Source organism: Mya arenaria, chromosome 5 (genome assembly GCF_026914265.1).
Source record: "Mya arenaria isolate MELC-2E11 chromosome 5, ASM2691426v1".
Taxonomy (NCBI): domain Eukaryota; kingdom Metazoa; phylum Mollusca; class Bivalvia; order Myida; family Myidae; genus Mya; species Mya arenaria.
In genome coordinates this window covers 40,097,251-40,114,325 of record NC_069126.1, presented here as the reverse complement: position 1 = coordinate 40,114,325, position 17,075 = coordinate 40,097,251, and the positions used below count along the sequence as shown (strand labels likewise).

Sequence of the window (17,075 nt, the reverse complement as noted above, 5' to 3'; positions counted from 1 at the left end):
ATTCCTTAACAACACGTTGATTTAATGGCATTTTGACAAGTTATGAAAACCTAGTGCACTCGTTAAAATATGCTGACAAAATTCCATGTAAGACATTTCTTACCTATTCAAAATAATTATAATTACGCTAAATTTATAAACATTTTTGGTTGAGTGCAAAATGGTAGACCAAAATGTTTACCATTAAGAATTAGAACTTAAGCAATACTAATGAACATGTTGACTCGATGTAGATATGTAAATTATTATCTTTGAATACCCTTATTTATCATGTTTCATGGCCCATATGTTTTTCCAAAATTGCCAAAGAAACTTGAAACATTAATATTTTATAAGAGAAGTGTTACCTCTTAAATGTCTGTAATAGTGATTGCTATTTAAATGGGAATAATTTTTGCTAAATATATTAGTTTCCCTTTTTACACAAAAAACAATATATGGCATTTCTTAACTACTAATGTAAATGAATAATCGAGTATCATATATAATTTCAATTAAATAATAATGATAAAAGGAGGAAAAATCCGAAATAGTTATGGAATAATTTAATTGCTATAAATGACAAACTTCGTTGCACATGTCATACCCAGTGTCATAACCTTGCCGATGGATTATTTCTATCCAGCTGTGAATACGCCGCGGGGTGGGCCATAAAACCATTATCGTACAGTTGAATACACAATTTCTGGGCATCGCTTTTCTACAAATTTTACATAAATGTTCAAAAAGGACCAAAAGATATTCAGAAAAACATTATTTCGAAAAGTGCATTTAAAAGAGAAAAAAATCTGCATCGTAATCCGTTGGAAGCTAAGCGATCGGATGACTATAATTAATTTAAATAGCAAAACAATTTTTAGCTCCTTCTTATTTCAATGTAACTTTTAATGACCAAGAAAACCCTTAAAAAGGACCAAAATGTAAAAATAATACAATTAAAACAAAACCACCATCTCCAAGGGCAAGAATTATCCTAACATGTATATAGGAAGTAAGTTGATCTGTTGAAAGACTAAGTCGTGAGAACTGTTTAACCATATGTTCTAAAACATCAGAAACTATTATTGTTAACAAAGCTATATGGCAGCTTAATTTTCCATATTCACCAGCCTGGATTTCGACAACATCATTCATGTCATACAATTCTTGCATATTTATGGAGACGAAAATCGTGATTAACAATATCAAATAACTGAAATACAGGGGCCATGCTTTTCAAGAATGTCTTGAGACCAAAAATCGAGTAACCTTATAAGAGTTGTATGACACGAATGATGAACATGAAGAAGCTGCCACTGTCTACGTGTGGAATAGGAAGTGACCAAAGCCTTGCAGGGTTTTGCTTAAAAACACCTACATATATGTGGTGGAAAACTCCATTTTCCGAAAATAGTACGAACTGAAGAGAATTTAATCGTTAAGCAAAGCATGCGGGGATTGTTACTTCCAATGCATTTGTCTTTGTTGATTTCAACGTTTATTCTACATTAAACATTCTAATAAAGCCTATTTCATATCGCTTATCAAACATTTATGTATAACTGACTAAAATTGGATGCGGAAAGTATGCGCATGGCATTCCGGCCTTACACACTTAGTGAATACCTCAGTGCTTTCAGCGCTTTGATTTGAAAGTAGCTATTAAAATATTATGTTTATCACTTTCTAAACCACTTTTATATTGTGTCTTTCCGTCAACTCCCATGGGAAACGCACATGATTCACGGAAACACGAAACATAGAATTAATATGGAACTACATGCTTAGTAAGTTAATATAATTATGAGTTGCTGGCTTCTTTTAGTGCTGGAAAACAGTAAGAAAACTAGACAATAAATCATGTACTGTCAGTATGTATGATCTTTATAAATTTTAAGAACCTACAAAAGCACATTTGTAAACAAGGACTTGGTCTACTTTCATTTTAAACAAAAGTGCGTTTCATGTTGACATGACCTAGTTATCGCACCGTCTGGCCTACTTTCGTGCTCGTAAAAGGTCAACATGGTTCCAAGTACGCATGCGTCTATCTGTAGGTAAACAAAATGGCGGCAGTGAAATCTGAAGGAAAAGGCCCCCCGAGTTCTTCGGGAATTGTCCGGGTCGGCCACTATGAAATCGAGAGAACGATCGGGAAAGGAAACTTTGCAGTTGTCAAGCTTGCTACCCACATGCTCACCAAAACCAAAGTAAGTGTAATTTTATGTTAATTGACATTGAATTTATGATCATGTTGTCATTCAGTTCTATCCTCGAAACATTTTTCTGAAGCGTTTTGTTTACTTAGTAATGTTACGACGATCGCTTCAGAACTTTGGCGTTCTAATTCTTATGTTATTAATATTTTCAGTATAAACAGCCTTTGTTTGATAAATGACAGGAAAAGGTCATTTTATAATTAGGGATACATGAAATTAATTTCATTAAGAAGCTGATTTTATTTCATAAACAAACTTCAATATTCATTATTTCATCTATTACAATTTAAACTGTTAATGCTGCAGATGTGATGATATATTAGTTTATACCTATTGCCTTAAATTGGTACTCTAATGATTAAGAGTCATCATTCAAGCATCATCCATTTTTATTATATATCCTGTTAGTTACAAAAAGAGTAAAGCAAACATGGTAGGTAAAGTGTGTAGGTGCAACAACCTAAACGCAAGCACTAAGCCCTACCAAGATAACTTGGCAGTGGGTTTTTATCCTATGCACACAACCGCTGTCAATCCATGCACTCTTGACAATAAAGTAAAGATGAGAAATGTCAAAAAGTGCAGGGGTTGAGCTCATGGCTGCTGGAACTCTAGCATGATGCTCTACTGGTAAGCTACCTGCCGACTGTTCTTTTTACACACCAAATTTTCGTTCATCAAGTCTGCCATAACATTTTCAACATCATGAGCTACAACTTCATTTAAATTTAACACCACCCACTTTGTGATATATAAATATATCAATATCAGTCAGTGCTGCATTAGAAATTTTGTTATGTGAATAGCTGAAAACATTGCTCTTCAGGTTGTTCTTATGATGTTTGAAACAGGAGAAACGTCTTGGTTCTTCAATACTGTTCTTATGTTCTAACTGAACTCTATGATTTTCAATTTTCAGGTGGCCATAAAAATAATAGACAAAACGCAACTAGACCAGGAGAATTTGGAGAAGATATTCAGGGAAATACAAATAATGAAACTGCTACGACATCCACATATTATCAGGCTCTATCAGGTATATACATGTGCAGTTTAAAATCTATATGAAATAATACACCTCTATTAGGTATATACATGGGCAGTTTTAAATTTATATGAAATAGTATGGCTTTATCAGGTATACCCCGGGTGTGGGGGTGGGTTAGAATTTGTATATAAGAATATACAGGTCTAGCAGGGTAATACACAGGTGAGTTTTAAATTTGTGTAAAAGAATAATCAACTCTTCCAGGTATAATTAGGGGGAGTTTTTAATTTGTATAGAAGAATATATGGCTCCACCAGGTATACACAGTTGGAGTTTAAATTTGTATATAGGAATATACAGCCCTTCCAGGTATACTGTCATGGGACAGGTTTTAAATAAAAAAAATATATATATTACAAGGTGTGGCCTGACTGACAGACTGTTGTTTATAATTCATGTTTAACCATTAAAATGAGAAGGGTTTTCTTTGACAGCAGCAATCAAGCTCAATTGTTTTGTGGTGACCGTGAAGGATGATATTGGTGCCTGATGTTGCCTTTATCAAAAATCAGAGAGAAAATGTTTGTTTATCAATCTTGCTCAGTATGATGATTTGCAAGAAATGGAGTCTTATCAAATATTAAAACATGTCCAAAAAACATAATTGATAAAGTTTGTATTTTAGTTCTTCATTTCCACTGATATTGGATGTAAAATTATTCATTTTACGATCTTTCATCATCTAAAACGCATGTTTGTAGAATCAAATTCAGTATAATGTTTACATAAATGTATATTCTTTCTCTACTGATCAAATTAATTTAAAATAATTTAAGGTCACATCAGGCATGAATGATTAACATGATTGTCATAGGATAGAGTTTTTAGTTCAAAGGGGATTTTCATAAAATCATTTTTTGATTACAGGTGATGGAAAGTGGTCGGATGTTATACCTAGTCACAGAGTATGCAAGTGGGGGTGAAATATTTGGTAAGTTGATTCAGCAAAGTCTCCTGCAAACTAAGTAAAGGCAGTTGTAAGCTTGCATAAATCATATTTTAAATGCACTTTTTTGTTTAATTTTTTGTAGGCCATGTTGAATTATTTTTGGAAAGATAAAATACGTACATAGGATTTTACCTAATGTGTCAAGGAAGGGTGTTGCACCTTTTCTTTTTTGGTGGCACCCTTCTGCACTAATATAGCCTTCATAGGATAAAATGCTAAGATTAAAGGCTTCCATCATGAATTTGAAAGTAGAAAAATTAGTTTCCTTACCATCAATTTTGGAAGTTTCACTAAATGTGGAAGTTTTAGCGTCTCAAATACTACAATTAATTCCACTGTTTTTTAACTATTATGTTAAAAATTGAATTATTTGCAACTTTTACTTTCAAACTTCACAACTTTTTATTATAATAATTGATCAGGGTTCCCACCCAAAAAATATCAAGGCATGTCGGGTTGTGACTGACTGGGTGGATGCAAATGTAATTACGCTAAAAATATTGGAAAAGAACCAGTCCACGTTATAAACAACAATTTGATTTATTTTCAAAATATGTTGTTGGGCACTGGCACTGAAAAAAATTGTTGCAATTGATTTTCACTAACATGTGACTATTTGTCACTGATTAGAAAGATTCAAAAAGATGTCAATCAACCATTACACGAGCAGCAAAGTTGTTAATTGACAAAGTTGATGAGAGTTTTGATAAGGCTCTTGGGGATGGGGATTAAGATGTGTTGATGCAGTTAACGCATGTCAGTTAACTAGCCTCTCCAGTGGAAGGCATGTCAGGCTGATAAGCCATAACGGCCTGGCAGAAACCCTGATTTATGTTACTTTGTGACTGACCGAAAATGTCACCATAAAAGTAACATAGACACCAGGTTTTAATATTTTGTACTTCCCAGTCTTCAACTTTTGGAAGTTTTTGTACTTTCACGGCATCAATTTTGGAGGCCATTTGTGGGGAGAAATTTACTTTCAAATTTCCTTTAACGGAAACCCTGTAAATATATATAAAAAAAATTAATGAAACTTATTCCAACATTTTATGTTAAATTTATGATATTTTCCAAATTGTTCAGCCCGGAACAATACACCTTTTTCTGGACTTCGCAACCTGTCCCTCTTCAACAGCACCCTGTCCTTTTTAAAACCTGATTAAATTCCTACGTATATGTAATGATTTCCATACATCTGATATTACCAATTGTTATACCATGTTCGACAGTCCCTTCCTGGTTCCAGCGCTTCCGTTAAAGGAAGTTTGGAAGTATATTACTGCATAGAAATGGGCTAAAACTTCCAAAATTGATGCCTTGGAAGTACAGAAACTTCTTAATTTCTTAGAAAACTTGATGGTCTAGAAGTTCAATATAACAAGACCTGCAGTGCATTCATTTAACATGTTAGCGGGGAACGTTTGCTGTTTGGTTCCCTGCTTGCAGTGTATGCGCTGCGTTGCAACAGGGATACAAAACAAAACATCTGCGAGTGTTTTGTAAATGCTATAAAATGCTCGCCTTACTGAACGCACTGCTGATGTTATTTTTATGGTGTCATTTTCAATTTGCCTTGAAGTAGCATGAATTAATATAATAAAAAATTGTGAAGTTGGAAAGATACAGCTGTTTTAATTTGAATATATATATATTAATAATTGGAAAATAGTTATTTTTTTTTGTTCGAGAGACTTAAACTTCCACATTTCAGTGAATACTTCCAATATTGCTGGTAAGGAAGTTCATACTTCCAGTTTCAAATTCTTAATAGAAGTCCTATGGCTTCTTTGTATTGTCTATACATGAACACCCATTTTCAAAGAGTGATAAGCTGTTGGAGATTAACTCCAGTCATTGAAAATAGACTTTTGGATGAACAAGCCTGAATGCTTATACTATTGATTGGTATCAAATTTTTTTAACAAGCCCTGCTATATAAAATTCAGAATTTGAGCAAGCCCCGAAAACATTTTGCCAGTGCATGGCTTGCGGGCTTGTGCTAATTTCGACCACTGTAACCCGGTTGAATAACTAGAGTAAGAATGAATTACAACACAGTTCACTGATACAGCACACTAGTTTTAGAACTTTGAACTTGACAAAATGTTACAAACCATGTCAACCAGTACTCTCATGATTGAAATTATACCTTCGCTTGAAAGCACCCTTGTATAAATTCAATAACACAGTTTGTGGGTGCAGTAACTATTACTTATTATATTTCCTGAATGCCATCTGAATTAAGTATCTCACGGTCTGCCAAGGAATAACCATGCGGTAATAAATGTGATTTCATCAATTGCTAGTCTAGTCTATAATTATCACTTCCCCTACTTAGGAATCTAAGGGATATTCTCTTCTTTTATGCTTTGTAAAGCTTCTATATCTTTTCATTTGGGAAAAAATGAATTTACAAAAGGTCAACACTTGACAGAAGGTTTTTATTTAATTAAAAGACATTTTACTTAGTGCTTTTGACAAGTATTCTTTTAATTTTCGATTGTCTAATGTCCTCTTAGTGATTGTCAGGGGATATTAAGTAGGATGCTACATAGTGACATCTTCAAAGCCTGTTGTGTATTTATTGAAAATTCAATTCAGCTGTGGCACAGTGACACTCCCAAGGTTTGAAAATTCAACCAAGAAAATGATTTTTTTTATCCTGAAAAGATGTAGTAAATATAAAAAGAAAATAAATATTGCAAACGCTCAAAATATGTTTCATTATGAAATAGTTTCTGTTGGTTCTTTTAAATGGATTATTTGCATTAATATTGAATTTTTTCATGATGAAAGGCATTTTTGTTTTATTTTCTGTGTTGTCCAAATCTTTGAGGCCCTTTTACTCTCACAACAATATATAGATTGAAAAAAATTAATTGGACATAGCGCCCTTAAGTATCCATTTATTTGAAAGGCACCTGAATAAAAAAAAAAGTTCAATGCAACTTTTATTTTTTATTGTTTAATTCAGCGTTAGATATGTGTTTAAGTAATTTTAAGCGTAAAAATTTGCTCTTTTAGAAAGTTTAGATAAGTTGTGTCCAGGTTATTCTTGCATTCAAAATATTTGTACAGCCTTTTCTTTTTGCATTCACAGATGAAAAATGGCAAACACATTGCACATTGTTGAAATAGATTTAAAAATAAAATGTGCAAAAACAGAACCACTACGCCATATACTTATGATTCAGCTTTCTTTCATTTATTAATGTTAGATTCCAGTTACACTTAGATTTACACATAGATTTACTGTTTTGACAACTTTTTTTTCATTTTTTGTCGTGGAATGAGCCATTTTTTGCGTAACTGTTTAACAACCAGTGAAATAGGGTGAAATAGGACTGCTTACAAAAGATCAGATTGCAGATTATCATATTTCCACTTGAAAATTAATGTTTTATGGCTAAAACATTACTTACGGTTGAAGAAAAATGCATAAAACATCAGTTTGGGAACATAAATATGAAAACCTGCGATCTGATTTTTTGTCAGCAGTCTTATATTTTTCGCAAAAAAATGGCTCCTTCTAAGACAAAAAAGTTGTCAAAATGTTCATACTTCAATCTGTGAAAATGCAGTTTTAAGGTGTGAATCAACTTTAGCGCCTTTTTGCTCATCTGTGAAAGAAAAGCTTGCACCTTAATAAGTATGTTTGGAAACTGTTGCGTCCAGGCTTATGGTACTTTTCTGGAATAAAAGTTTGCTCGCAAAATAGCCCAGTTACCTTTGCTAACCTTCCATATTCTGTTTCAGTATAATTAAGTTTTTTTTCCATATATCAGCTTTCTATAGCACTATTTAACAAAGTTTTTTTAACTTACAACTCTTGAGGGAACTGAAAAATATTGATAAAATGTTATAAGCTACAGGAAACTTCCATGTCTTGTCTTCATAAAAAACATCACATGAAAATGTAGGGTAAAGTCTGTGATGTAGATATGATAAATAATGTTTCTCTTTCATCGTTGATGTTTGATGTTAAATAGAATTCATTCATCCAGTCCCTATTCTTTTTTTCAATAGGGGATACAAAATTTGTGTCATCTATTGCACAAATAAATTCAACTTGTGACATAGCTGTACTTTGTTCATTCATTGAAGATTTATCGATGCATTCAAATTATTCATTTAGTCTGAGGCAAATGCTTAGTTCCATTCCCCAGTTCAATGCCATTATTTTTTTATTGGTCTTCATGTTTCATGGGGAGACAATTTCTCATTGAAAGCTAATCATTCGTAGTTCAGTAATTTTTTAGTGCAATTAACTGCCTTCTAAAGGCTGTTTCCCCTTGTAAATAAATGTCCAATTTTCCCATTTTTTCCCCCAATATGATAAATGCTGATTATGTTGGAAAATCAAAAAGCAATAAATTTCTTGAAAAAAATAAACAAAATCTTGACCAAACTAACTCTTTTACAGCATAATGTAATTATAAGAAGGTGAAAACATGTATAATTGCCATTAATTTTGCTATTTTTATCTGATTTTGTATTTTTCCCAATCTTGACTTTTTTCCCTATTGGCAAGGCACAGGTGGTATAAATATTCCCCCCCCCCCCCCCAATCACTGTAGTTGAAATTGATTTCACTGTACATAAACAAAGTTAATGTCACATAACCTTATATTGAAGTCATGTTACAGAGGAGTGCTGGCATTCACTTCTAGGGAGGTGATTAAGATGTAAACATCATGCTGTCAGATTAAGTTGCATTGACCTTACAAATTATGAATTTTGTTTAACATCAAGTCATCATTCATTAAAAAGAAATGATTCAAGCTAACCACAGAGCAAAATGGTCTTTTTTTAATGACTCAATATTTATTCGCACGATCATTCATTAGGTTATATAACTTATTATTATAAAGTAATGGTTAATTTAAACATTGACATTTTGGTTTTCTAGTACAAGTGCACTTAATTTGAAGCTTGTTAGTGGCTAAGTTTTTCGGATTTGGTCAAATATGAGCTTTTTTGTTCTTTCTTTGAACTTTTTAACAAACAAAATACATGCATGTGTTTGAAGCTAAAAATCGAGATATTGTCATAATTTTGGTGTAGTTGTAGGGTTTTGAGGCATTTATATCATTGTATTCGTGAAAGCTAGAACTTTTTTGAAGATATTATCATGAATCTTTGAGCACTGTTTTGAACATCATGACAATGATCACATATAAGCTCCATAACTCTGACAAAAATGTTGGTTAAGTTACTGAGAAAAAAACAATTTTGTACACATGTAAGTTCCATAACTCTGGCTAAAATGTTGGTTGAGTTACTGAGAAAAAAACGGACAATGTACACATGTAAGTTCCATAACTCTGGCTAAAATGTTGGATGAGTTACTGAGAAAAAACGGACAATGTACACATGTAAGTTCCATAACTCTGGCTAAAATGTTGGTTGTGTTACTGAGGAAAAACGGACAATGTACACATGTAAGTTCCATAACTCTGGCTAAAAAGTTGGTTGTGTTACTGAGGAAAAACGGACAATGTACACATATAAGTTCCATAACTCTGGCCAAAATGTTGGATGAGTTACTGAGAACAAACGACAGACAAGCATAAGCATTAGTGTGGCGTGTTCTTGTTTCCAAATTATATTTATGTCTTGCAGGTTGTTGTGTATAAGTTATAGTTACTGCATCCACTAACAAAGTTATTGAAATTATACACAGTGCTTTAGTGAGAGTGCATGAATTCAATCATAAGGGGAGTTGCTGTAAAAACTTTTTTGTACTTTGTTCTGAAAGATAACATTCTATTACTACTGTGTTTAAGTGAATAGCATTCTTAGTCGTCCTCACAATAGCTATAGCATGGTTTAGCTCTGCCCACATGTTACTGTTCCAATATTGGAGTTAATGTATAAACAAATTAAAGAAAGCACTCCCCAACATGGTACAATAAACAGAGCTACCATGCATCATATCCATGCAAAACAAAATACCGTAATAAATGTAATTATTTGTTAGCATTATTTTATTTTTTTGTTGTATTATAAAAATATAAATGCCTCATAAATTATATATCTTTGCACTGACTGAAATGTTGCTGATTGATGTTTGTTTACTATAAAATCTTTCATAGTTATGTACCTGTTGGGGTTAACATAGTTTTATGATGTAGAACCTGGCGGATTATGACTGTTTGTATGTATGCCAATGTTTTAATGTTGGCATGCTGACATTATATGAACATCAGGATGAGTTATGTGGGTTTATGACTGGGCTGGTTAATGAATTGATGAGTTGATTGACCTTTTCTTTCTGATCGTACTGGCAAAGTACAGGAGTTCATTGTAGTTTTCCATTTCATTTGGGGGTGGTTTACCTCTGTATTCTGGGGTAGTGTACCCTCTGTATTTTATGGTGGTGTGGGGAGTATTTTTCATTTATATTTGTATTTACCAAATAATTTGTGGTATGAAGCATTAGTTTTGCAGATATATTTCTTCATGTCCTAGCATTATAAGACAGTGTGTTTGTTTGTCATTGAGACTAATGGATAATTGCCTTAAGGAAGCTAAGGTCAATGCAAGGCAGTCAAAGTTTGGCCACTGCTGGTGTAATTTGCCTTGTGTTTTTATTAGCTAGTGGCCTTGTGTAAGTGACAGCTAGTAGCACTGTGTTAGTTTCAGCTTATGGCCTTGTGCTAGTTCTAGCTTATGACCTTGTTCTAGTTGCAGCTAGTGGCCTTGTTCTAGTTTCAGCTTCTGGTCGTTTGTTAGCTTCAGCTTATGGCCTTGTGCTAGTTTCAGCTAGTGGCCCTGTGTTAGTTTCAGCTAGTGGCCTTGTGTTAGTTTCAGCTTATGGCCTTGTGTTAGTTTCAGCTTATGGCCTTGTGCTAGTTTCAGCTAGTGGCCCTGTGTTAGTTTCAGCTTATGGCCTTGTGCTAGTTTCAGCTAGTGGCCTTGTGTTAGTTTCAGCTTATGGCCTTGTGCTAGTTTCGGCTAGTGGCCCTGTGTTTGTTTCAGCTTATGGCCTTGTGCTAGTTTCAGCTTATGGCCCTGTGCTATTTTCAGCTAGTGGCCCTGTGTTTGTTTCAGCTTATGGCTTTGTTCTATTTTCAGCTTATGGCCTTGTGTTAGTTTCAGCTTATGGCCTTGTGCTAGTTTCAGCTAGTGTACCTGTGTTAGTTTTAGCTTATGGCCTTGTGTTAGTTTCAGCTTATGGCCTTGTGCTAGTTTCAGCTAGTGGCCCTGTGTTAGTTTCAGCTGGTGGCCCTGTGTTTGTTTCAGCTGGTGGCCTTGTGTTAGTTTCAGCTGGTGGCCTTGTGTTAGTTTCAGCTTATGGCCTTGTGTTAGTTTCAGCTTATGGCCTTGTGTTAGTTCCAGCTTATGGCCTTGTGTTAGTTTCAGCTGATGGCCTTGTGTTAGTTTCAGCTGGTGGCCTTGTGTTAGTTTCAGCTTATAGCCTTGTGTTAGTTTCAGCTGGTGGCCTTGTGTTAGTTTCAGCTTATGGCCTTGTGTTAGTTTCAGCTTATGGCCTTGTGTTAGTTTCAGCTGGTGGCCTTGTGTTAGTTTCAGCTTATGGCCTTGTGTTAGTTTCAGCTTATGGCCTTGTGTTAGTTTCAGCTGGTGGCCTTGTACTTGTTTCTGCTAGCTGCCTTGTGTTAGTTTCAGCTTATGGCCTTGTGTTAGTTTCAGCTGGTGGCCTTGTGTTAGTTTCAGCTGGTGGCCTTGTACTTGTTTCTGCTAGCTGCCTTGTGTTAGTTTCAGCTAACGTTCATGTGTAGGTTTCAGCTAATGGCCCTGTGCTAGTTACAGCTATTAGTCTAGTGTAAGTTACAGCTAGAAGCATTGTGTTGGTGTGAGCTTATGGCCTTTCATTAGTTTCAGCTTGTGGCCTTGTGGTATTAGTCTAGTGTTAGTTACAGCTATTAGTCTAGTGTTAGTTACAGCTAGAAGCATTGTGTTGGTGTGAGCTTATGGCCTTTCATTAGTTTCAGCTTGTGGCCTTGTGCTAGTTTCAGATTTTAGATATTTACAAAAGTGTCCTTGTTGTTTCAGATCACCTGGTAGCCCATGGCCGCATGAATGAGAGGGAGGCGCGACGCAAGTTTAAGCAGATAGTGGCAGCTGTATCATATTGTCACAGTCGACATGTTGTCCACAGAGACTTAAAGGCGGAGAACCTTCTGTTAGATGCCGCACTTAACATCAAAATTGCAGGTAATGTAATACAGGCCCTTCACTTAACATCAAAATTGCAGGTAATGAAATACAGGCCCTATCAGGACTGATCAATCTTACATAACTGACAGGGTTTCTGAATCTGAGATTTAGACTTAAACTCAGATCTGCAATGTTAATTTACACATTGCTGCAACAGTTTCCTTCAAGAACCAGGCAGGTAGACACATGCTGGTGTCACCATTCACTTTTATTGTCAACATTACTCTTAGGTTTCAATAAAAGGGTGTAGACATATTATACAAGAGAGCAACTGCCGGACAGAAAAAAAAGGTTGACAGGAGTGATAACAGCAATGATTATAGTGGTTACACAGACAGGATGGCGAAAAAAACGGAAGATGTATGAGATAGTTTGCAGAGACGACAGCTCAAATTACAACAAAGAGAGCAGGATTTAATAGGAAAGCGATTGTAAAAGTAGCAACTCAAATAACATTGACGATGATGTTACAATATTGACAGGAATGGATGCAAGGGCGATGGGAGTGGTAGCAACAGCAGTAGGATTGTAAACAACCTCAATTGGAGGGGTAACAACTATGGCAGTGGTGTAAACAACAGTGTGAAAATGATGACAAAAGTGTAATCAACAGTGATGGAAAAGATAACAACAGCAATGATAGGAGTAATAATGATTGTCACACAGTCATATTCAAAATTTCAAATATAATTATACCCCCACAAACGAAGTTTGAGGGGGTATATAGGAGTGAGCTTGTCGGTTGGTCTGTCTGTCGGTCGGTCGGTCTGTCTGTCGGTCGGTCAGTCTGTCGGTTTTCATGGTTTCCAGACGATACCTCATGAAAGGCTAGACAGATTTGAACAATTTTTGGTACACAGGTGTAACATCAGAAGATACAGGTCAAATTGGATATTGGGACTGAAGGGGCCAAGGTCAAGGTCACTGTTACTAAAAATAGAAAAACGGTTTCCGGACGATAACTTATGAAAGACTTGACAGATTTGAACAGTTTTTGGTACAAAGGTGTAACATCAGAAGATACAGGTCAAGTTTGATATTGGGGCTGGTTGGGCCAAGGTCAAGGTCACTGTTACTAAAAATAGAAAAACGGTTTCCGGACGATAACTCATGAAAGGCTAGACAGATTTGAACAATTTTTGGTAAAAAGGTGTAACATCAGAAGATACAGGTCAAGTTCGATATTGGGGCTGGTTGGGCCAAGGTCAAGGTCATTGTTACTAAAAATAGAAAAACGGTTTCCGGATGATAACTCATGAAAGGATTGACAGATTTGAACAATTTTTGGTTCACAGGTGTAACATCAGAAGACACAGGTCAAGTTTGATATTGGGGCTGCTGGGGCCAAGGTCAAGGTCACTATTACTAAAAATAGAAAAACGGTTTCCGGACGATAACTCATGAAAGGCTAGACAGATTTGAAAAAAATTTGGTACACAGGTTTAACATCATAAGATACAGGTCAAGTTTGATATTGGGGCTGGTCAAGGTCACTGTTACTAAAAATAGAAAATCGGTTTCCAGACGATAACTCAGGAAAGGCTGGTTTTTCTTGTCAGCAGTGTAACTTTTAAATTACTCAACAGATTTAATTAAACAATACATGCATAATAAAAGAAGATGCAGTGTGCAGTAACCTTGGAGTTATGGCCTCTTTTCAAAGGAATGGTTTGCCATTCCTGTGTCCAGGCGGCATTTGGGGGTATTCGTCACTCCTGTGACAGCTCTAGTTTGAATTAACCATGCAAAGACAAAAAATGGATGAACATCATTGTATATATTCAAAATGATTCGTGTTTGTGGTAAATGCAAACATTTAAAGCAAAACATTCAGAAAATTATGTAATTCTACAAAATTTCTGATTTTAGGCCTCTTTTACTAAGCCTGAATACTGCATGTTTATATTAAAATCCTTAAATTGGAATATATATACTCAGATTCAGATTCATTTTACCCTTCATTGCCAAAGCCATGTTCTGCAACGGCCATACCCTGTTTTCCCCCTTAGATATATAGCCTCTGAAATGCCCATTTTCAAGGAAAATAAATAGATATAACTTTTTGAATAATGAGAATTTCAGGAATCATAAAATGATGTTTCTGAGTCAGTAATATATTTACTGCATTATTGATATTTTACTACATTTTTAAAATGTTTGAAAAAGTATTTTAAGAACTTTGTTGAAAAGGCAGACTTAGATCAGCATTGAGATTTTTTCCAATCCTGGCATGAAGTTGCATGCATGCTTGTGCTAATTTCGAGACCTGTTGAAACCTCTATTACTAAGTCTTAGTATACTTGCACTGAATTGTAAAGTGATAGGTAATTGCATTTGAAACACTCAGACATCGGGAGACGAGGAACAATGTTTGTCTTGAATTTGGGTCATAACTTGTTGTTAACAGCATCCATGTAAATGTTGACATTTAACTGTGCCATTTGACATACTATAAAGTGTCTGCCATTCATGTTGTTCATGAATCAAAGATGAAAGCTAACAATATAGCATTAATAAAGGCTAACAATTAGTTATCTGATGGTATCACAGTCATGGACGGTTTTATTTGCTCACCTCAAGGACAGAACTGCATGAACTAAACTTTACATATATAATAACAATTATATGTAAAGTTTTGACCTTAACTGTTTTTCTCTCTTGACAAAGGAAATACTTCCAGTACTGTCACACTATAAGCCAATCACATTATCTCTCTTTGTGAAGAAATGGCATATATTTGTTGTGTGCTTTTAGCTCACCTGAGCACAAAGTGCACAGCGTAAGCTATTGTGATAGGGCGATTGTCCATCGTCTGTTGTAAACATTTTCCTTCAAACAACTTCTCCCCCTTAACCACTAAGACAATTTCAACCAAACTTCACAGGAATGTACCTTGGGTGGTCCTTTTCAAGATTCCTTCAATAAAAGCAGTTCTATGCAAAACTTTGGTTGCCATGGTAATCATACGTAACTCTACTTCTGAGACCATTGGTTGGATTTCAAAATAATCATAGAATTGTTCCTTAGGTGATCCTGTATCAAATTCCTTCACCCAGTGGTGATTCCTAAAAAACATGGCCGCATTGGGGCGGCGCTACCTTTCATCATATATGTCTATACGAAAAACTTTGAAATCTTCTCTTCAGAGTCTGCTTACCTAAACCTTGCTTGCTTAAAATAATTTCACAGAAATGTTCTATTGGTGACCCTCTATCACATCCTTCACCCCATGTTGATTTGTAAAATACATGGCCGAGGGGCTAGTTTTTACTATGTCTATATGAAAAACTTTCAAAATCTTTTCTTCAGAAACCATTGGCCCGATTTCAAAATATTCTCACGAAAATGTTCCTTAATTAACCCTGTTATCATTTTTTTTTTTACAAACATTGAAGATATCAACTCCAAACTTCATAAAGTTATTCACAGTAACAATTTGCTCTTTTGTGGCAAGGTATATAAATCATTTAATCCAACTGCAATATTGAAAGAGTTGCATTTCGTAACTTTTGAAATAAATTCATATTTTCAAATTTAATACAGGCGAGTGTTTGACCAGATAGCATCCGGTAGTTGTTCGATCAATAACTTAAGAACCCATGGTCTAATCTGGTGAACGATATTAAGCCTTCTTGGCCCTCTTGTTAATGATTTTTTATTAATTGATTTTATCCCTATGCAACCACGACCTGATTTGTACATTTCAGATTTTGGGTTCAGCAATATATTTGACGAGGACACGAAGCTAAAAACCTGGTGTGGGAGTCCCCCGTATGCAGCCCCAGAGTTGTTTGAGGGCAGGGAATATGATGCCCCCGGGGTTGATATCTGGGTAGGACATGTTTTCCATTTCATAAATTACTGTATATATGTCCAGATATACACACATGCCCTTATGAATACCCAAGGGAGAGTGGGTGCTTTTGCTGTGCATTTTCAAATATTCTTGGCAGTGAACAATGCTTTATATGACTCAAAAAAAAAAATGGAGCTGATTACTATGAAATCATCATAGTGGTTGCAATTTTGTTTACAGCACACCTGCAGATGTTTCCAAGACGGTTACATAACATAACATAATTCACAAGTATTTTGAATTCTGTTAGAATAACACACACCCGGCACTTTTCTTTGGTCACATATGGTATATAAAGCTGTGGTCAGTAACCTCCTTTCAGATGTTAAGACGGTTACATAACACTTAATTCACAAGCATTTTGAATTCTTATACAATAACACACACTCTGGACTTCTATTTGGTCACATATGGTATATAAAGCTGCATTCAGTAACCTCCTTTCAGGTTAGAGTTCAAATGAACTAGCAACAGTTGGTAGGCATTAAGGTGACAAAAGCTGTCTTTATGGGCTGAAACATGATAGACTGGGCATAAAGCTGCTTCAACATATTTAATGTATTGTAGCTGATAGAAGCTATATAGACCTTCACAAACACACAATAAACAAGATGTTACCCAGTATGTAAAAAAACCCCAAACATTGAGCCTAATGACCATCAACAAACTCGTACAAAACAACATTGGGGTCAACCATGGTTAGGAAGTTTATTGACATGTTAGATGTAAAATATTAAAAAAAAAATATTCTTAAACGATAATACTTTTGGACATGAGGATTTAAGTATTTTGAAAATAGTATACTCCCGGTCAGTGAAAGCGCACCAGAGAACATTCTTA

At 35.0% G+C, this 17,075-nt stretch overlaps 1 protein-coding gene across 4 annotated transcripts in view; it reads left to right on the top strand.

Annotated features, from left to right (window-relative positions):
- The first annotated feature begins 2,036 nt into the window (after positions 1-2,036).
- Positions 2,037-17,075, top strand: part of LOC128235212 (serine/threonine-protein kinase SIK3-like) — a 46,880-nt gene continuing 31,841 nt past the window's right edge. For all 4 annotated transcript variants that reach the window (XM_052949981.1, XM_052949983.1, XM_052949980.1 and 1 more), the window contains exons 1-5: positions 2,037-2,189; positions 3,118-3,234; positions 4,114-4,177; positions 12,215-12,376; positions 16,087-16,211. In XM_052949981.1, coding sequence (XP_052805941.1) covers positions 2,046-2,189; positions 3,118-3,234; positions 4,114-4,177; positions 12,215-12,376; positions 16,087-16,211 — 612 coding nt within the window. In that variant the 5' untranslated portion in view covers positions 2,037-2,045. The remainder of the gene's footprint in view (positions 2,190-3,117; positions 3,235-4,113; positions 4,178-12,214; positions 12,377-16,086; positions 16,212-17,075) is intronic.